Source organism: Chelonoidis abingdonii, chromosome 5 (genome assembly GCF_003597395.2).
Source record: "Chelonoidis abingdonii isolate Lonesome George chromosome 5, CheloAbing_2.0, whole genome shotgun sequence".
In the NCBI taxonomy this organism is placed as follows: domain Eukaryota; kingdom Metazoa; phylum Chordata; order Testudines; family Testudinidae; genus Chelonoidis; species Chelonoidis abingdonii.
Genome location: NC_133773.1, coordinates 28,462,055 through 28,484,332, shown reverse-complemented (window position 1 = coordinate 28,484,332; position 22,278 = coordinate 28,462,055). Strand labels below are relative to the sequence as shown.

Sequence of the window (22,278 nt, the reverse complement as noted above, 5' to 3'; positions counted from 1 at the left end):
ATTGCTTTGACTTCCATGCGCAAAGGCCCAATCCTGCTGACTACCAACACCGCTGTGAAGTGCCAAAGACTGACTCTGTGGACCAAGATTCTCACTGCAAAAAAACCCCTCCACCTCAGAAAATTTCCTGCTGATGATAGCCTATTTCTCCTTCTGTGCCTTCTGGACAGCAGGGAAAAGTACAAGGTGAAGTACTAGTACTCTCCCTTGTCTTGACAGATCTACTGTGCCTTTGCATTTTTCTAGAAAAAGGCAAAACATTTCAGGGTGATGTGCTATGTAACCTCTCCCTGGATGCTGCACCATGACTGTTTTGGGAAAGAAGAAGGAACACTCACTCCACTGAAATGCCAAAGTCCAGGAATTCCTGACTAGAAAGAACATTAAGAACTGATCTGGTGAAAGACAAAGAATTATAGACATGGCAAGAGACCTTGTGGGCCATGCTTGGAAGTTGCATTAATTGTATTTTGGGGTTTATTCTACAGGCTGCACCCTGTGTCATGGAGAGTGACTAATAATGTAACCCCTTTCCTATGTATTAATGTTGATGCCTTTGGAAAGTACCTGAGATACTTAAAACAAGATTAATATAGTACTACACTAAGAAGATGGTATTGAATACCACTGAGGTGGGAAGGCATTGCAGTAGGATCTAGTATGTGTAGGAATTCAGGATTTCCTGGTGACCAGCTGATGGCATTCAGAGTGATCTTTGAGTACAGGACTTGGCCACTGCCCTTACCGACGCATCAGGAATACCATCTGATCTGTGATCGATGGGAACATATGGACACTTCCTGGGTGGAAGTGTGGCTTCCCAGGGAGTGTGTGCCCTTATTGGAGTAAATGCTGTACTTATGTCCCAGAAAATACACACGACATTAACAACACATCCAGTTGGCCAAACAGGTTTTGAACAGTGAAGGCCCAGGCACAGGGAACCCACTATTTCTGATTCCTCTGGAACTGGTTACCAACTGGGAAACTGGGGGAGGCATTGTTTGCCTCCTGCTCACTGGTGTGTGTTGTGTATTGTTACTCTTTCTTGCTTCTTGCTGTAAAGCGTCCAGCTCCCTGAAGCTTAATCGCATGTTGTTCTTAAAATGTGAGACACTCAGCAAAGAGTTTGTTGAGTATTCTCAAAGGAGGGATGTTGGTGTCATAAGGTAATCCTAAGTAACTTAGAAGGTAAAGGCAATAGAACATAAGGTCTCCCTGTTTCAGGCCTCTAGTGAACAAGAGTCCTTCCATGTTTAAACTCTAATCGCCTCAGAGGCTGGCAGAGGGGAAAGGCCGGTGCACCAGCCCTTACAATGTAAGGCTGCCTTCAAAATGGTTATGGCAGCAAAAATACAACAGTGGTAGTCCGTGCCCGGTGTGCTTAGCGCCAATAAACACACCGAGATGGAGAAGCAAAACACAAATTTATTTGGGATCCCAAATAAACTTGTGTTTTGCTTCTCCATCTCGGTGTGTTTATTGGCGCTAAGCACACCGGGCACGGACTACCACTGTTGTTTGCCTCAGCAGTCTATCTGCATCCAACAAAGGGACTACTTGTAACTCCATGTAGCAATATTTGCTTTTGAATAGTAAATGTGCAAGATAATTACTGGAGCTAGCTTATATTATCTGAAGTTGAAAGAAAGAATAGATTGACAATATGCTGGTTGTCAAGGGAATGATTCTAGCACACTGGGCAGATAATATAAATGCTGAAACAAAACATGAGAGGATTCTGACTAATCTAACAGCTGAATTTCCACCATTGTTATATATCAAGTGCAATTCTCCCACTGTCCACTAAAATCAATCACGTGGCCCTGATTTGTATACCTGTGATGTGGTTTTAAACATTTAATCCTGATAATGCATTATAAAATATAGATGGAAGCAGTTAACACACAAAAGGCCAGGCTGTCTAAACACTGGGATGTAAAAGAATTATGAGCCAGATGCTCCTTATGTAATCACTTACAAGATTTTGTGACTATTTTTTCATTGACTTTAATGGAAGTTGCATAGGTGTGCAAGATGGGTGCAAAGTGAGTGTAAACCACTTGCATCCAGGATAAGTAAGTGGAGAATTCTGTTTTAGTAGCATTATACATCAAGTTTGCACAGTATAAATGACTATACTGAGAGGAAGAATGGTCCAGTGGTTAGGGCACTGGCCTAGGACTTGGGAGACCAAAGTTCCATTCCCTGCTCTGCCACAGACTTCCTGTGTGACCTTGGGCAAGTTAATTAACTTCTCTGTGCCTCATTTGCCATCTGTGCAACGGGACTAATTGCTCTGCTTTGCCTCACGGGTGTTGTAACGATAAATACATTAAAGATTTGTGAGACACTCAGATACTATAGGGATGGGGGCCATATAAGTACTTGATGTAGGTAGAGAGATGTTCAAGGCAGTGGAAAATGTATCTGAATATATGTGATCACGCCTTAAGAACATTGTCTGTGGTTATTGGGGAATTGTGTTCTGTTTCCAAGTATTTGGAAAACTTCAAGCAGACAATAACAATACTGTACGTATACTGGTTATTCATTAGCCCTACCAACATTAGTCATGTATTCTTTCACAGACAGGTCTTTCAAAAGAGCTCATCTTAATATTTTGAAAATCTGGCCACTTCATTTAGATGCCAAAATGGGAGCTGATCATTGTAAAAATCTAGCCCTAATTATCAGCACCTAAACACTTAGGAAAATCTGTCCCTCAGTGTTTGAAAGAGCATCTATTTTTAGCCTAGATGTTCTTACAAAAATTAAAATTCCTACCACAGAAACACATCGAAGCAGTTGCTGTGGCCACGATCAACCCAAGTCCCAGGAACATCTTTTTGTCTGATTTCTGTATTCGATGATGCATATTTTTGACAATATTGAAAAATCAACTGTAGTTGGCCATGTGCAATATGCATGGTATATATCAGGTGAAGATATTAAGCCTGGGTTGTGCTGTAAATGATGGGTGCAGGGGATTCCTGGGGTTAAGTTTCCTACTCTGACATTAATCCCTTCATGCGAAATCAGAAATACCTTTGGATGGTTTAGGGCACTCAAACGTGATTTTTTTTGTGTATCATTAGTGCACATTTAACCTCAGTCTATGCAAAATCTATCATTTGGAAATCAAATTGAAAGAATATTATACAATAAAAGCAAAATATAATGTCTCTGAGAGCCAAACTCATAAAAATATGAAACATTTGCTTTTCACTAGGCCAGTTTTGTGCATATTTTTCATGCCAGTAAAAGGCAAATTTTGCATGAAGAATGGAATTTTTCACTATACATTTATGAAATAACTCTGGGCTGCAGAAAAATAAAAGTCAGGAAACTGAGGGAAAAACAACAGCAAATGTTTCTGAGTCGTTTCATTGGAAACTGTTTGTACAGCATAATCCTCAAATTTGGCACAGCTCCTCTAAAGAATTTGGCTGTTATAGGGAAGGCTTCAGTTACCAGATTGAGGACTTTTTATGTTTCCTCTGCTCACATGTTGGACCCAGATCTATGGATGGACAGCATGTGAGTGCATCACTGCAGTGCCTCTGGGATTATTAACTACCCAAGGACTTCATTTTATGACAATAAATGATTGAAGAGTCACATGTAGTCAGTTTATATTTAAATATACACCTTGAAAGCAGCAAGAACAGGAATAGAGAGTATCTAGAAATTGTTTCCATAGGGCCAGATTCTGAAGCTACTTGTGGAGTAAGGTGCTACTGAAGGTGAGTAAGGGTTTCATAAAGTTGTAATACAGAGAAATACAAGTAGGACTATGGTGCAAGTGATCTACATCCATATTTAAAGAAGAAAAGAAAAACAATGTTCCTCCCTACATTTTCCCTCCCTTTGATCTAATAGCACATTGTTTAATCTCCACAGTGGTACTGAGCATTCCCCTGTGTCCTTTATTCTTTTATATGTGGTGAATGTGCAGAGTCTTCAACTGGAATCCATTAGGATGTGGTATTCAGGTTGCTTCTACCGGCATTAACTGTTCACCTGATTTGAGTTGTAGGAGGAACAGACTCCACTGCACATTGCCTCTCGGTTGGGTAAAACAGAGATTGTCCAACTGCTGCTACAACACATGGCTCACCCTGACGCCGCAACCACTAATGGGTACACCCCACTGCACATCTCTGCCAGAGAGGGGCAAGTTGATGTAGCATCAGTTCTCTTGGAGGCAGGTGCTGCACACTCTTTGGCCACCAAGGTAAGATGAGATGCATTGTGCTAGTCTCCCAATAGGAGAGATAAGACTGTGATGTGGTTAGCAAGCAGGGAGGCAGCTTTATAGTGAGGGAAGCATTTTCACTGAGAAACTGACCTGGTTTTATTATAAACAATAGTCAAACAGATGAAAGCAATATACATGGAATTCATCAGATTTTGACACATATTTGTCTTCCTGTGAAGTCTCAGGTTTTGGTTTAAGCTGCAGACAAAATACTAGACTTGATAAATAACAAATGATCTTAACAAGTTTAGAAAGTACTAGGTTTCTATGGCAAAGGAACCTCTCTTGCCTACAAGTTGCCTTCTATGTATCCAAATAAACACCTAAAATCATCATCCCTAGCATTCTTTAAACAAACAAATCTTCTTAAAGGCCTTATTTATTTTAATTATTTAAATTAATGAAAGAACTCTAGTATCTAACAGCTGAAAATGAAATTCTCAAAATATAAATTGCATAATAAATCAGAGTATTCTATAACCAGATTGACATTCAGCATCTTAGTAAATTAGTAAGGTATTGTACCACATGTCATGTCATAGCTGATTATTTCAAAGATTGTCCTAACAATATTCTACAGTACTAGATTTATTTGCCTGCCTATTAAAGTGTTAACAGGTAGATTCCTAATAGAAGTAATATAAAGGAAAATGGATATGGGGGATAGAGCGATGAATCAAGAGGTCTTCTCTAAACCCATCATCTGATTATGCGATTGCAAATATGGTATCTGGTGGAGAGAAGAGCTCCTTATTTTATAGTTGGAGCTTAAACCTTATATCTTTCAGGATTAGAAAATTCTAAACCAATGGTTCTCAAATGAGAAGTCACGGATTACTGGGAGTGCTGGCTGTTTCCAGATGCTAAATCACGTTAAAACACAGTTAAAACTGTAGATACTTTCCTAATTTTCCAAATAACCAATTGCAGTAATTGCTGCTGGAATGTTGTGTAATCATAGCTAAGAGAAGAGGTAATCTATAAGGCCATCCTTTTTTGTTGACATGTGATCCATGCTATGGAAAACTTTGGGAACCCCTGATCCAAACCCTATGCAGGTAGAGTAACATAACTTGATGGCAACTAGAATAATCACCACACAGTGTCAAAATGTCAGGCAAATATGTTATGGTGCTCCCTGGTGATGTTTCCAGGACAACAGTTGCAAATCATCTGCCCCCTGCTGTCCTTATCCCTTAAACTTTTCTGACCAACCTGATTTTTAAAAAGAAATTACTGGGGAAATAATTTGTTAGACATTTTGTCAAAGGGCTAGTGGATCCATATTAACACTTAATAGAAAAGACGTTTTTAAGAAGACAACTTAAATGTATGTGTTTAAAAAAATTAACGTGCTACAGCCCTCCTGTTAGACAATATCTATTTCAGTAGAGCTGCAGAAGCTGTATCCAAATGTATTGGCTATATAGTGTGTCTATATAAATGTGTGTCTTCATATATAGTATCATTCTTCTGCGGAACTGCTGAAATGGTAACACCAAGTTCAGAGCTGTTCTCATAGGATTTAGTTTCTTGCAGATTGTTTGGCCTATCAGTTGCTTCCAGGCACAAATCAATGTAGTGGATAAATAATTAAAAACTCTGTCACCATAAAACTAAATAAAAAATTGAGCTACTGAAAAGCTAAGTTTTGGATAAAATTTGAATTGGAGCCTCACTACCCATACAATGGATATTGCTTGGTAAACTTTTTATGTGGTAAAATGTCATATTGTGGCCATATGGAAGACTGAAAGAGAGGATATTTTCTTGTATGACACACACATATCAAAATACTTCAGACTGATTGGTACCATTACTAGTTGTTAAGTCTTATTAGTTATTAATGAATAAAAATTGCAGGTGGCTTTAATTTGAATTGTAACCTGCTAAAACATTCAAAGGTTAGAAGAAGGGAAAAATGATCGTTACATGAAAGATCCCAGAGATTTACACTAAAATTTTTGTCTCCTAAAAATTATTCAGAAGGGATTCACACCACTGCATGTGGCAGCCAAATATGGAAGCTTGGATGTGGCAAAACTACTTTTGCAGCGTCGTGCTTCTCCTGATTCAGCTGGCAAGGTACAGTCCTCCACTACAGGGAATCACTGGGGGATTGAAAAGCAAAAAGCAATTATGGTCAGTAATTTGGTGAAAAAATAATGTAAAAGAAAGAAGTTGTATTCACTGTCCAACTTAACTGTATTAAAAATAACAGTCTCTCTAGAATGATTTTTACATACACATGCATATGAGGCTATCTCACAATGTGTTTAATGTTTTACTTTTATTACAGCAGAGCATGTTGGCGCACAATTATAAGGACTGATATGTTACTGTGGATCAAGAAGTGCCCATTCTGTTAAATTATTCAGCTCATAAAAATCACAATTCAGAAATAATGGGGCAAGACCAGAACTATTACTTTTTCCCATGTTGTGAAGGTTGCTCATAATGATGTTTCTCTGACTCAGAGATTTCAGAACTTGGTTTGTGATGAATAATAAATACTGGCCAAATCAAATTCATCCTCAGTTGCTTGCCCTGTTTTAAGCAAAGTACATCATACTAACTGTTGGCTTACTATTATTTTCAGTTTCAGCAAAGTTTCTAAAACGAAAATAATTCAGACTGAGTTAAATGTCATTTTGTTTATGTATTTATTGGCTAATCAATTAATATATTTGTTTAATATATATTGATTTGCGGTTTAATGGTTGCTTATGCCCAGCTAACAACTTAATTCGATAACACGCCCTTTACAGAATGGCCTCACCCCACTCCATGTAGCTGCTCATTATGACAACCAGAAGGTGGCTCTACTGTTGCTGGAGAAAGGTGCCTCTCCCCATGCTACTGCCAAGGTGAGATTTCACAGCCAAGCACTGGCAATGTTACACTCTTGAGAACCAGGGGAATAATTTTAAAACAACATCAACAAACAAACCAGTGAAGGAGCTGAGTCAGCTGAAGGCTGGAGTCATAGTTGCAAACTCCTGACACTAGGGTGACCAGACAGCAAATGTGAAAAATCGGGACAGAGGGTGAGGGATAATAGGAGCCTATATAAGAAAAAGCCCCCAAAATCGGGACTGTCCCTATAAAATTGGGACATCTGGTCACCCTACCTGACACTTCAGAAGGTGGATATAGAGGCCTCTGCTGGTCAGAGGCTACAGTTGCAGCTGACTCATGCTTGTTCTTGAGCCTCTCAGATAAACAGTTAATGGGTGACCAGCAGGGAAAAGGGAGAAAGAATGCTTGGGAGTTGCTACACAAAGAAGCCTCATACTTTTTCTTCTCCCTTCTCTGCTGTCTCTTCTTCTTGCCCTTCACAGCCAGACACAGTTTTGAGGGAAGGGTGTTCTCCTCCCCCGAGAAAAGCTGGAGGAGAGATGCCCCTTCTTTTACTTATAATTGTCCCTGTCATTAGAATACTCTTATATTTTACAGCCTCATAGCTGTGGTAGTTTTGTATCTATAGTTTTCAGGATTTTTGAAGCTATGCAAGAACTCTGAATAGCACTTCTGAGACTATGCTCAAGCCTATTAATCATATCTTCTATGCTCATTCTTAAAAATAGAGCCGTTTTTTTTTCAACAGAGACTGTAAGGGTTGTTTTTTAAAGTCACTGTAGAGCCTTTTAGAAGCATACTTGCTTTATAGCATAGCCAGTTATAGTCAAACCTTGTTACTGAAACGTAAGGACTGCTGCTTATCCAATGCATTGATAAATATGAGGAAATTCAGTCCATGCGAACACCAGATCAGGATGTCCTTGTGTGATTGAGTTTCTGAGTAGACTTTATGGATCACTCGTCTATTGTCCCTAAAAGAGACCCTATTCTGGTCTTACTGAAGCTACCCTGTTCCAGTTCGTGACCAAACACAAAAAGACTGACTTTCCTCTTGCAGATATCAGTCAAGAATAACTCCATTAAAGTCAGTGAAATTACACCAGTGTAAAATCAATGTGTAAGAAAAATCTGGCTGAAGAGTACACAGCCAATCAGAGTGGCATCTCCATCTGAAAGCTACACTCAGTGTGTGTCCAATATATTACTGCAGACTCAAAGCAGACCCAATACAGCAGGGGTCAGCAACCTTTCAGAAGTGGTGTGCGGAGTCTTCATTTATTCACTCTAAGGTTTTGTGTGCCGGTAATACATTTTAATGTTTTTAGAAAGCCTCTTTCTATAAGTCTGTAATATATAACTAAACTATTGTTGTATGTAAAGTAAATAAGGTTTTTAAAATATTTAAGAAGATTTATTTAAAATTAAATTAAAATGCAGAGCCCCCCAGACTGTTGGCCAGGACCCAGGCAGTGAGTGCGTCACTGAAAATCAGCTTGCGTGCCATCTTTGGCATACGTGCCATAGGTTGCCTACCCCTGCCATACAGTATAAATGCTATGGCTCTGCCAGGTAAACCCATAGCAACATTCCTTGTGACTGAGTAGTAGGAGCTGCGCTAAGCTTGTCTGTCATTTTTTGAATATATTGCATATATGACTGTCCGAGTCCAACTTAATTTTAATGAAAAAGAAGCATAATTTGGAGCTTACTTTAGTACTGCATAATGTTGGAAACCTGTCCTTGAACCTGTGTGTGTAGAGAGGTTTGCCTATGCGGCAGTATCAGGGCTTGTATCATTCTCTGATATGTTATAGGAGACTAAAAGAGGAAAACACCCACACAGAACCCTATCTCTGCAAGTTTTCATTGATTTAAAATTTTCTGGATCCTACGCTCTGCTCAAACTGTCCTTCAAGAAGTGACCCTTCTTTTCATTGATGTACAGGAGGCACTGCTTTTGCTGGTGTGGATCGGAATTCAGCAGAAGCATTGCTGCAGTAAGAAATTTTACCAACCCTCCTCCCCAACACAAATACTACAAATGTAACAAGGATTCTGTTTGTCCTAACCCCTTATTACGTCTTTGAAAATGCAGTACAGGGAATTAAGTGGAACACCATCCTCTTCTTTCCAAATAAGGCAGTGTGTCAATGCACTGAGACTGTAAATTATAGTTAATAGCGCCCTCTGACTGTATTCAGCCAATTGCATAATTGACACAACTATCAAAGTTGCAGGTGCAAACACACATCCTCTTCTATACTTTTACATCCAAAGAGCTGAGTGCAGTGCAGAACATGCACCCATCAAGCAGCAAAAAGTTGTCACTCATCAGTCAGAAGCAGGGTATTTACTCATTTATGGGGGGAAAAATTGGGTGAAATAGAGCCAGTGACAGGACAATTCTAATATGTGAAGGCTAGGGCATAGTTAAATTCCAGCTTGGGTGGAAGAGAAGGTAGATGAAGACAAAGCAGTTACAGAGCAGGTCCTAGTAGGTTCCAAAATATAATTAATCGGTGAGACTATAGAATGATATTGTTTCCAGGCACCTTATTTTACAGTATACTGGCTTTTCGTGGTTTTTATGAAACTTCTCTTTCTGTTCTCTCTCCACCCACATTCTACGACTAGATCCTTAGCTGGTGTAAATCTGAATAGTTCAGTGTCAATTTGTATTAGCTAGGGATCTGGATCTAAGTTTTATTGACATCTGCTGACTGCAATATTCTTGTCAACGTCCATATGGGTCAGCCAGTACATGCATGCATTTCCAAATCAGTGCATTTCTGTCTGTCTCTGTCTTCCTTGGGACATCTTATTCTTATATATTCTTCTATATATTACAGTAACCAAGATTTCCAAAATTTAGAGTTCATTGCAGTCTCTCAGTCTTCATTTATTAACCACCTACCATTTTGGTATGTGAAGGACAAGATGCACTTTTTTTGCATGATTACAGTATCTCAAAGTGAAAAAAATGTTTTTGGATTTAGAGAACTAAAAGCAAAAATAAACTCATTGTAATATATGCCTTGCAATTAAACATTAGAACTGCTGGAAAATGGAATTTCCCTCATGAGAAAATTTTGATTTTTTTTTGGAATGACTTTTCAACCAAAATTTCAAACTTTTTCACAAGGGAGGAAAATTTCTGAAAAATTCCATTTTAGGATAACCAAAACAGTTAACTTTCCAGGCAGCTGCCTCCAAGGGATGGCCAACTTCTCAGGCAGCCAACTCCCTTGGGGAATCAGGCACTACATGGAGGCAGCTGCGCCAGGAGGCAGCTGACCAGGGAAACCCAGGCTCTCTGTCCTGCTTTCTTGGTTTCTGTTGAAAGTTTCCATGGAATTGACACATCCCGCTGAACCTTTAGATTCTGTCAGTTCAGCATTTTCTGACAGAAAAATGTTCTGTCTGAAAATTTTTGACAAGGTCTACTAAACATAGATTTTAACGTATTGCTTTTCCAATTGCAAACTGCACATTATAAAGTTAAAATGGCACTCATTCCCACCAGATAGCATTGAGGCGAGGAGCCCAGAGGTTTAGAAAAAGGACTAGATATTTGTGGATATTAAAAACAGCCACAATGCACCAGATAGCATGAGGGGTTATATCCTTTTTATGCTAGTTTAGGGCATAAGACAACTACTAAATGGCAGGGTTTAGGAAAAGATTTCCAAATGCATAGGCTATTCCATAATTGTCCACCTTCCTTTGAAGTATCTGGTATTGGCCACTGTTGGAGGCAGGTTTCCAATCTACATGGACAATTGGTCTCATCTGATACAGAAATCCTATGTAAATAATTCTTAAGATACAGAAATGTCTCAATAGTTGGCTTTTAATTGTTTGTCTTTTCAACATTCCTTCATATTTCTCTATGCCACCATAATCTGAAAATTGGATATTTTCTACTCCTTCATTATTGTTTCCACTGGAAACCGACAGTAGGATTGTCAAGAATGGGAAAAATAATGCTAGAGGCAGATTGTTCCAGATATTTCTATGAAATAAAATGGTGCACTATTTGCTGTGTGATGGATTTGTAAACACCAGAAAAGGCTATTAACATGTAGAGCCTGGTTTTAGAATGGATACACCCCTCTGCACATTGCTGCCAAGAAGAATCAGATGCAGATAGCTACCACGCTGCTGAGCTACGGAGCTGAGACCAACATTCTGACCAAACAGGGAGTGACCCCGCTGCACCTGGCCTCTCAAGAAGGTCATGCTGACATGGTTACCTTGCTTCTGGACAAAGGATCTAATATCCATGTGGCAACTAAGGTAATGCCCTCTCACCACTGAGGATAAGCTATCACAGGGAGGGCATCCAATAACTTGCAAAGTGCAATACAAGAATAGAGCCAGCTGCTCAGAAATAGAGTCCAAACTGCACACCCCTATACACATGCAAAAGCTCAAGATCTGAGAAGTGTAAGGAAGCAAGGCAGGTGTGTGAACAGCAGCAGTGAGGGTAGCTAGGGCTAGCAGAGAAAGTGACCCTGATCAGAGGCTATCTTAAAAGCATATCAATAACAGCTATGTTGGGTAACCTAGGGAGGATCTGCAGTGGTGTGCCATGTTCAGTGGAAAATGATGTGCCTGCAAGCTCTGACAGAAAGGTGGGCCTGGAGAAGCAGGCATGCCAAGGGAAGTTGCTGCAGAACCAGCCATGGAGAAAGGGTTGTAGTGTTTCCACTGTCCTGCAGTCTTGTAATCTCTGAGCTGTTTCCAACATAATAACAAAGTTGTACATCCTGTCTAAAGGATTAAGAAATAATAGAAGGGAGGTTGCGAAAAGCTCTAGGTCAGGAGTCCCCAACCTGGTGCCCATGGGCGCCATGGCGCCTGCGTCCTGGCCAGCAATCGAACATCCACTGAAATGCTGCCGAAATTCAGCAGCATTTTGGTGGCGATGCTTCTTGATGACGCCGCTTGCCACCGACAAGTGACGTCATCGAGAGGTGTCGCCGCCGAAATGCCGCAGAAATTCGGCGGCATTTTGGTGGATGCTCAACCACTGCCATGGTCCTTTGTCTGGCACCTGCCAGACGAAAAGGTTGGGGACCACTGCTCTAGGTCCTGAGAGTCATTGGGTTGATCCAGCCCTATGTGACACATGTCAGAGAACAATAGCTTGAAGGCTGAACTAGTGGAGTGCTTATGGCACTTATCCCAATATATTGTGCCATCCAGCTTCCTTGCTGGGATGGAAGAAACTAGTAATGTTTGGCAAAGAATAATGCAGCTTTACTAGTTGAGAAAATAATAAAATAATCCTAATGAAAACCATTCTGCTCCATCAGGTTTTCTATTGGAATGTGTGCCAAATCCTTCCTAGAAGTACCTTGATTCCCTCCCAAAAAACATTACATAAGATTTTCTGTGATGCAGTTTTATCCAGCCAAAAGATGCTGAACAAAATTTACTCTCACAGGCCTTGGTTCTGCAGCCTTTGCTCAGGAGTAAAAGCTGCATGATGAGGCTCTTGATGTGTGAGAATAGTGTAATGTGCTATTCTAAGAAATGGGAAGCAAACTGCTTTTCCATTCTCATACTCAGTGTATCTATTTATATAAGCTCTTACCCATTTCTTGTCCATAGGCTATCAATGTATGCTTTTTTACAGATTTGCTTCAATTCTCTTTTTGGGCCTCAATTCTCTTCTACTGTTTCCTTTATTCTGACTCCCACCTATAGTTGTTAAGGCCCATTCCTACCAGCTGAGGAAGGCTACATATGGCTCCCAAAGTTGCAGAAGGGGTCATCCTACTTCATTAGTTGGCACTTTGATTTCTCCAGTGTCGTTATTGTGTAAAGTCCAGGTATGGTAATCACTAGCCAAAAGCACCAATCTCTAGGTACGATGACAGTTCGCTGTGATGAGCTGTTCGCTAGTTTTTCATGGATAGAGACCAACTCCCGTTTCTGTTTAAAAATCTTTATTTTTGAAATTACAGACAGGATCTTGCTATATTTAAAAATGATAAAACTTGCAAATCCTGTTTCTTTCCTTTTGGTAACATTATAGTTCTCTTTCCATTTCATTTGTAGAGTGGATTGACATCCTTGCACCTTGCAGCTCAGGAGGATAAAGTGAACGTAGCTGATATACTGACAAAGCATGGTGCAAACCAAGTTGCCCAGACAAAGGTAAACCACATAATGCTACTGCTTCCCAGGTGAACAAAGATGTTATTGTTATAATGTCAAGTATCAGAGGGGTAGCCATATTAGTCTGGATCTGTAAAAGCAGCAGAGAGTCCTGTGGCACCTTATAGACTAACAGACGTATTGGAGCATGAGCTTTTGTGGGTGAATACCCACTTCGTCGGATGCATGTCATGTCACAGAAAGTCATGCATCCGACGAAGTGAGTATTCACCCACGAAAGCTCATGCTCCAATACGTCTGTTAGTCTAGAAGATGCCACAGGACTCTTTGCTCTTGTTATAATGGAATGTCCCATTGACTGCAGAGGTTTACTTTTTTGTGTTGTTTTATTGTAGCTGGGCTACACTCCTTTAATTGTGGCTTGTCACTATGGAAACGTTAAGATGGTGAATTTCCTCCTGAAACAGGGAGCCAACGTCAATGCTAAAACAAAGGTAAAGAATTTGTCATCACTTCTGTTTTTTTCCTTCAGTGACCATATGATACTAATTCATACTGCATGTGGACAGCTATTGGATTGTTTTCCTAGTAGATCTTTTTACAAATTACGCATGCATACTAGGTGTCAATATCTGCTGATTTGTGGCTGTGGTGGAATGAGTTCCCTCTGTTCTGCTTCAGGGTGCATTATTCACTAAGCTGAAGTTAGGTGCATTAACTCTGTGTGTGCGTGTGTGAGAAGGGAGATCTGTTCTCTTGAGTTTTTCCTTTATTTTATTTGTACTTGTAACACGTATGAGCCTGATTCTGCTCACATTAGTGTAATTCCATTGACTTCAGACTTCTGAGTTACACCAGAATAAAACCCTCCAAGGTGTGCTATGTGGAGACAACTCTGCCTCTCTCAACCAGTGGTTTCTGAATCTGCCGAATATATGCTTACACTGAGGGATCTGTGACCACAAAGCCATGTTATATCACAGATGTCGTCACATCACCTGCACCAGAAGAAGGAGAAGGCAGCCCACAAGGGCCCAGCACTCCCTGACTCCAGTTCAAACTGGCTTTCTGTTGGTAGCTTATAGTCACACCGTTCACCTAGTTTCCTTGGTGTTCTCGTGTCAGTGCAAACAGCTAAGCTCCACTGATGGCTCCAAGAACACATCTGGTGTCCTTGACAACTGATCAGAATCTCACAAACTTGTAATTCACTGATCATTCCTGCTGACTCCTCTGTCTCCAGCTGCTTACTCGTATGGTTGATCCACTCCTCAAAGTGGGATGGCATCATGAAAATGAGCCCAACTAAACAGCGCTAATGCCAATGCACAAAAAAAACACAGTGGCAGGGGTAGAGTCAAGACATTTCCAGAGCAGTCATAGCCCAGACTCAGTAGGTTAAAACCATAGATAAGATTGTTCAAAGAGCTAGTAGGTATAAGAAGAAAAAAGTTGAAACCCATAATAAAAGCAGACAGCTAGAAACTGTGTGCTACCAAGTGGCAGCTGGCAGCATGTCCAGCTGAGCTACATGGAGGCAATTGAAAGGAATATCCTAATTGCCCCTTATCTGTTAGATGTCACTCTGTATCTAAATGTATGTTGAACTCATTGGGTCAGGTTCTGACTTGAGTTTCACTGGTTATTCTAGTTATCTGAAATAATTCTATTAAAGTTAGTTTAGAGTAACACCAGAGTAACTGAAACCAGTATCTGGCTCACTGGCTTTTCAAAAATATCATAAATCTTGGCAGACTAACAGATAACCAGCATTGTGGATTCACTCAGTTTAAAGAGCAAGTCCCTCCTGGACAGATTTATAGCTGACAAAAGCCGAGCGACATGCTGTTGGGGTTCTTTCTATAGAGAGAACCTTCAGGCTATTTTGTGCCATGTCCAGCGGAAAGGTGATGTGTCTGAACTCGATCCCAAGGGACAGCACTGATATTAAAGTAATAGAAATAATGTGCTTGTCAGTATAAAATACCACAACTTATAGTAAACTCCTGCTTTGTATCCTATCTGGTAGATGAATGCGTAGTCTAAATGTTACAAGGGCAACTAGAGTACCAAACACGTTCTCACCCATCTGTCCATATGAAAGACACATGTCATAGTCATAGTTTAAGGCACACACACAAGTCCAAGAGATCAGTTTGAGTCCCTTAGGCTCTCTTATACATACATACATGGTACAGTGAAATCAAATTGCTGTTTCCCCCCAGTTTTATTCTCTGCCTGCTTTCAAAGTCAAGTGCAGATAATTTGTAAATTAACTGCCTGACTAGATTCATACAATTCCCCCTCAGATCAGCTAGCTAAAGTGAAGTCTGGCTATGCTTTTGTATTGTAGAACATCATGAATGGATCATTGGAGTAGATAAATATACAGAATTTAAAAATGTTTGTTGGTATGCAGAACATGCAAACATTTTTCACTATATCTGTGGCACAGTTGGGACCTTTTGCAAACCAACAGAAAATGAACTGCACTGACATTCATAATCAGCGAGACTTATCGTCAAACAGCTGCTTCATTTAAAATTGACTCAATCAATGCTGTTAGCATTTACATGGCTTTATAAATTAGTCCAAGTATTTTTAAAGGCAGACTCCTTGGGTACCCATTAAAAACAAAGGGCTGGGAGTCAGAAGACCTGGCTCTGTCCCCTTCTCCCCCATTTGCTCTGTGACCTTGGGCATGAGCATTATGTTCTCTGTGCTTCATTGTTCCCATCTGTGAAATGGGGACAGTAATGTTTGCTCACCTTTATAAAGACCATTAATATTGTCATATGAAAAATGCTCCGCAAGTCAAAATATTATCATGATTTATTATTTCGGTAATCCCTAGAGGGTTTAGAGAAGGTGCTGAGAATTATTGTATGTGTGAGTGAAATGCTGGCATAGATGTGGTTTTAAATAAATTAAATGTCTTGAATAGAGGAAGTAAATTAAAATCTATTTTCTAATCGCTGTATTTTTCTCTCCTTAAAAATATGGTGGTTACCACTAATAACAGAATGGCTACACCCCTCTGCACCAAGCTGCTCAACAGGGTCATACTCATATCATCAATGTCCTACTCCAGCATGGGGCCAAGCCCAATGCCATCACTGCTGTAAGTCTGGAAACTGTCTGTGTTACTACTGCAATCTATCACCTGCCTGCAGCTTTTTCCCCCATGGCTCCTCTCTTTCCTGAGTCTGATTGACTCATCTGATTCCTCTCCTCTCTAGCCTTTGCTTTGGTGAATGTGCTTCTCATACAGCTGGTCATCAGATGTGTGAGTGTGACTTCCTCTCTTCTTTCTAGCCCCTTAAGGTAGCTCTGCTTAGTTCCAAAGCTCTTTCCAGATGGAGAGTTAGTTTGAATAGTGCGCTGAGCATGGGATTTGGAAACTGTAATTCCTGAATTATAATTCCAGGTTGGCCGCTGACTGGTTGTGTCACAGGCACTCTGCATCTCAGTTTCTCTATGTGTAAAACAAGAATAGCAATAAAGATGGTAGTCTTATTATTCCCCCAGTGCCTTGGCCAAGATGAGGATCTGGGTGAAGGCAAACTGACTGCAACCCTACTGTGTATAAGATGAAAGGGATACTTACTGCCCAGGATGAAGCACTTAGTCCAGACCTGATTTACCCTATCCCCCTATCCATTTGTTTGTCACCTCCTGGATTGAGTTCACTGCTACTCCTGGATTCTGAGAGAGCAGTTATAGCCTGTAGCGTAACTTCTATCCTTTACAGACAGCCAGGAGTCTGCAATTGTAATAGCCATCTATACCACTGACAACTCCACGTGAGCTTTGCGTACCCAGACGTTCCAACTGGTGTAAAAAACAAAACAAAACAACACAAAAACAAGAAAAACAGGCCTCAGCCTAGCTCCTGAGTGGGTCAGACTGCCATGAGTGCATAATACCCCTGCTTAAATCTGCACTGGCTTCTCACTCACTCCCTGGAATAATACTCTGAGTTATCCAAGAATCCATGTCATAGTTTATATCCTACATCGTTAGCTGGGAGGCTTTCATGATCAGTTCCTGGGGCTAAGCACCCCATCAGGGCTTACTTATTTTGAGGGTATTTTCATTTGATTTCCAATGACCTTGTAGTGCTGTCGCAGCCTGGGTCCCTCATCCCTCAAAGCACAATCACTGCAGAGGTAGCCGGGGCTCTTACTCTGATGTTACCATCCACACAAAAATATCTCATCCAAGTTAAGTGGCGCTTTCAAGTGGGGCTAGCTGGCACAGCTTGTTGAGGGGTCGGATCAGTCTGGGTTAGAGCCCCAGTCCAGCTTTCATTTGGGACTTGCCTTAGTTGCAGTGTTAACTAGAGGTATATGTAATTCAGGTGTTACCCCAGCTTGATTCCCGTCTACACACACAAATCTCTCACTTGAGGTAAGTGGTGCTTTAAACTTGAGCTAGCTGGACCATCAGGCGATGTAGGTTGAAGCTCAAGTGCTTCTGATGCTTGAGTAAATAATGCAGTAAAGCTATTCTGTGCTTCTAATCCAAACACTGTGCAGGCTGAGTGTCATTTTGCAGTATGGCTGCTCTTAGTCAAGAGAGCCTAACTCAAAAGGAGTTAATTTGAGTGTAAATAACTGAACTAACCCTGAAGTGAAGCCAAGGCTTTGAACTGGAAAGCCACCCACTTTGCAGTGGCTAAAACACTCGAGTGCTTATAGTCCTTCCCTGTCTTCCCACAATTTTCACCATGTGCCCAGAAGGACAGACAAGTTCTCCCATTATTCACTGGGAAAGAATAAAAGAACTGCTCAGCTTACTGCTGTACAAAGAACCATGGGAGATGCCCTCAGAAGTCCTAGTGATACACACAGGTGAATACAGTAGCAGTAAGGACACAGGAACTTAGATAGAGCTTTGCAATGTGGCGGCTCATACCCTGGGGCTGATCACCCAGGTTAACTCTGCAGTGAAGACATACCCTCAGACATTCTTACCTGATGTAGCTTGTGTCTGATATTTTTTTTCTGCTCCTCCTGACAAAAAGGCACTGATTTTTGGCTACTCATTGTGGATGGATTTGCACTGTGCTGCTGTGCACTTCTGAAATGAATAAATACAGACCAGATTTTGATACTCTCTCATTCCCATTGAGTAGCTCCATTGACTTCAGTGGCACAGCTCCTGATGTAAGATATAACGCTATCCTCGGGAGCTGAAAAATCTTACTGCATTATAGGTGAAACCACGTTATATCGAACTTGATTTGATCCGCTGGAGTGTGCAGCCCCACGCCTCCCAGAGTGCTGCTTTACCGCGTTATATCCGAGTTTATGTTATATCGGATTGCGTTATATCGGGGTGGAGGTGTACTGTTCAGTGTGAATGAGAATATAACAGTCTAGCCCTATATAAATAAATTAATACCTATCCACATCACAAGGGTGTTCTGGGGTTCAGCTAGCTGATTAATTTTTTATTTGAAGATTAAAGGGACTGTTTAAATACTAGTTATTTTTGATGGCTTAGATAGGCATTTAAATGTAAAAGAATTCTCCCCTTGTCCTAAACTCAAACCTTGTTTTATTTTGTTGCCTGTTACATCATGAGCTTTTGCATAAGTTATATATTCCCAGAAAGAGCACTGTACCTGCTGCAGATGTGAACTGTTTCTATGAGACATTGGACCCTAAAACTTTTTAATAGTTTTTAGAATAACTTCCCAAATAACAGAGTTTTTGGAAAACAGTGCAGTCAAGGCACATAATGTGTAGTGAAATTTGACAACTTTAGGGTTAAAACATGCAGCATGCTTTTTATGATGAATTGCAGGCAGATGTAAGTGTGTTGTGTTACCATGGTAATCAGGACTGTAGTCTTAAAGAAGTTACAAAGACAGATTCAGATGTAATGGTAAAACTCAGTGATTTTCCTAAGCTGTGCCTTGTTTTGGATGGAAATGCTGGCTCATGCAGTGCTGGGAGTGATCTCATTGGTTCAAATCACAGTCCTCCCTCTCATTTCTCTCTCTCTCTCTCTCCAGAATGGTAACACTGCCTTAGCGATTGCAAGGCGTTTGGGATACATCTCAGTGGTTGATACTCTGAAGGTGGTAACAGAGGAGGTCACCACCACCACAACTGTGAGTACTAGATGTGTTTTAATGCTTCCATTCTCTATTCATAATGCTTTCTCTGCTGTACTACTTCAGACTCCCTCCGCCTCCCTCTTCTCTTTTTAGTTTAAGTTTTTAAGACCTGCCTTTGCTTGGTTGTTGCAAATGTATTGATGTGCATATAGATGTGCATATAGTACACAGAATTAATATAAATAGCTCTATAAATCTGAGTTTACAGAGATGAAATAACAGGTACTCAAACCAGAATATAAGTTTTTAGAGAAGGGCCTGAGCAGCAAATCTAAACTTCCCTGAAGTTTGGGAGTGTTTTTATAGGTTCTGGCCCATTTCTCTATTTTTCTTTTCCATTATTCTAGTTCCTTCTTTTCAGTCTCTCCTTATACTTGTATGCTTTCCACTGTGGCACCTGCTTGTTGCAGAACCACCACAGCAGGCTTCTTAGCAACCAGGCTATGCCAGTCCATGGATGGGTGCCAGACTTAGTGGTGCTCACTTAGCAGCTCTGAAGCACATAAAGCCTCATTTTGCTCAAATCACTTCCAGAACAAATGGATCCAGTTTTATCATAGTGTAAAAAATCCCTGCTCACTTCCTCAGCTCTCAGACTGACTGGAATCAGGATTTTGATTCTCGGGGCTCATGAATGATATATCCCAAACGTCCTGAGTTGAGCCATGTTGATGCCTGTGGAGTAGTTTTATTTTTCAAAACTCTGTTTACTCCTTTTAAAAAAAGTTAATTTTAGAGAGGACAGTGGTAACCAGCCACTTGGTTAGATGGTCAGAATAGATGCAAACTGTTGCTTTTAACCAGAAAGACTAGCTATATTCTGATGCCATGACACAAGTGAAGGGAGGAGAAAGAGTCTCTCTCTCACTGGTCACATGTCGCTACAGTCGGCCACTATCTAAGTAAGTCAGAAAAGAGGCCTTCAAAAAGCTGTGTATCACTGAACACAGAAATACTACCATTTTTTTGCATGAATTTGCCTTATTGTCTTTTACCATGAAAACTTATAAGGACAATGCTTATTTTTTAAAGCGTAAAACATTATAAAAATAGAAAGGCTATAGCATTTGGTTCCCCATAATGATAAATCCAAAAATTTGTGAAAAGATGCTAACATATGTTCTAAACCAAGAACATGCACCACAGTGGAGATGGGGGTGGGGTGAGGAATGAGAGAGATGAAAATAATTTTGCTTTTACATTGCATGCTGACAGCAAGTCCCTGTTGAAATGAACAGAGTAAGATGGAACAAAATTGGCTTGACATGATGTTATAAATAGAGTGAACTATGTTTTATTAATGAACTGTGAGAAACAGCCTTAGTTTTCTTCTCCAAATTTGAGTCAGTCTCCAGAAAAATCTTAGTAAATTTGGAGTATTTGCTTTTGCTGATATTTATTTATTTACTCTTATAACATACATACGTGTGTGTGTGAGAGAGAGAGAGAATGAGAGTGTATTCTGCCTCTCTCTGGGTAACATCAAAAGTAATTAAGTCCATTTTCAAAACTGACTTTTGTAGCCTAGGTAAGCACCCCTTCTCTTCTTTGTTTTCCTCGTCTTCCTTCTCTTATTTCCCTTTCACATCTTTTACACCCACTTGTTGACTCTTCCATTGTATTTGTACAACACCTAGCAACACCCTGCTATCAGTGGTTGTCCAGGTACCACAACAATATAAATATTAAATAATAGTAAGTATTAAAAAGGAAATTTATAAACACATTTAAAATACATAACTTTGATTTAGTTATTTAGGATCAAAGATTTTTTTAAAACTCTATACTATATATGTGGGCAATGGACCTTTCCTCCAGACATGGCAGATGCTTGAGGAGGCATTTATCTTTGGGCTAAATCAAACATTTGTTGAACCTAAAGGTTTCTGTACAAGAAATCCTATCTGTATACCCACTATGCAAATTCAAACAAGAGAGAAACAGTCTTGTGGGCAAATCCCTGATGAACTATGCCTGATATAGATAGAGTTTGCCAGAGATGAATTTGACTCCGTCCTCAAATGCTACTTTGGTGCATGCAGGTAATGAGGTCTCTGCATCATCTTAAAGAGATAATTTGGATGGTTAAAGAGCTTTTGGAACTATTGCCAAAAAGGAAAGATAAATTGCAGGTACTCCCTGCTATAGGGTGTTTCAGATGGTGAGGTTGATATTGCTTGTACAATATAACATTCAACACTGAAAAAGATACATTGCCAGTATAGGTTTCAAAGTAGCAGCCGCGTTAGTCTGTATCTGCAAAAAGAACAGGAGTACTTGTGGCACCTTAGAGACTAGTAAATTTATTATACTCAAATAAGTTTGTTAGTCTCTAAGGTGCCACAATTGCTTACAAAGGTGCTTGGCCTACTGTAAATGTACAGTCTCATTTCCCTTTCATTTACATCAGAATAGCTCTATTGATATGCATGGAGCTCCCAGAATATAAAGCAATGACACTGAGAAGAGAGTCAGGTCCCCTGTGTAGAGAAGGATTGACATATATAATAGAAAGCAGGTTACATGGAAACACGGTTGGTTCTTATGCTACAGGAAACTTGCGATTTGTTTTAAAGAAAATGTTTGTCCTGCCTTCTGATTTTCACTTTGCAGGTCAAAAAGTGACAAATTTAAACTGTTAAGCTGCTTCAGAGCATCAGTTAATTTGTATATACATTTCAATGTAGTTGGTAGAAACAAATATTTTGTGATACATATATGAGCTTTAGGTAATGTATAAGAACATAAGAACGGCCGTACTGGGTCAGACTAAAGGTCCATCCAGCCCAGAATCCTGTCTACCGACAGTGGCCAATGCCAGGTGCCTCGGAAGAAGTGAACCTAACAGGTAATGATCAAGTGATCTCTCTCCTGGCATCCATCACCATCCTCTGACAAACAG

At 40.2% G+C, this 22,278-nt stretch overlaps 1 protein-coding gene across 23 annotated transcripts in view; it reads left to right on the top strand.

The window, feature by feature from the left end:
• Positions 1-22,278, top strand: part of ANK2 (ankyrin 2) — a 638,506-nt gene that overhangs the window by 503,839 nt on the left and 112,389 nt on the right. For all 23 annotated transcript variants that reach the window (XM_075066172.1, XM_075066174.1, XM_075066175.1 and 20 more), the window contains 8 exons: positions 4,040-4,237; positions 6,248-6,346; positions 7,030-7,128; positions 11,222-11,419; positions 13,190-13,288; positions 13,645-13,743; positions 16,272-16,370; positions 19,272-19,370. In XM_075066172.1, coding sequence (XP_074922273.1) covers positions 4,040-4,237; positions 6,248-6,346; positions 7,030-7,128; positions 11,222-11,419; positions 13,190-13,288; positions 13,645-13,743; positions 16,272-16,370; positions 19,272-19,370 — 990 coding nt within the window. The remainder of the gene's footprint in view (positions 1-4,039; positions 4,238-6,247; positions 6,347-7,029; positions 7,129-11,221; positions 11,420-13,189; positions 13,289-13,644; positions 13,744-16,271; positions 16,371-19,271; positions 19,371-22,278) is intronic.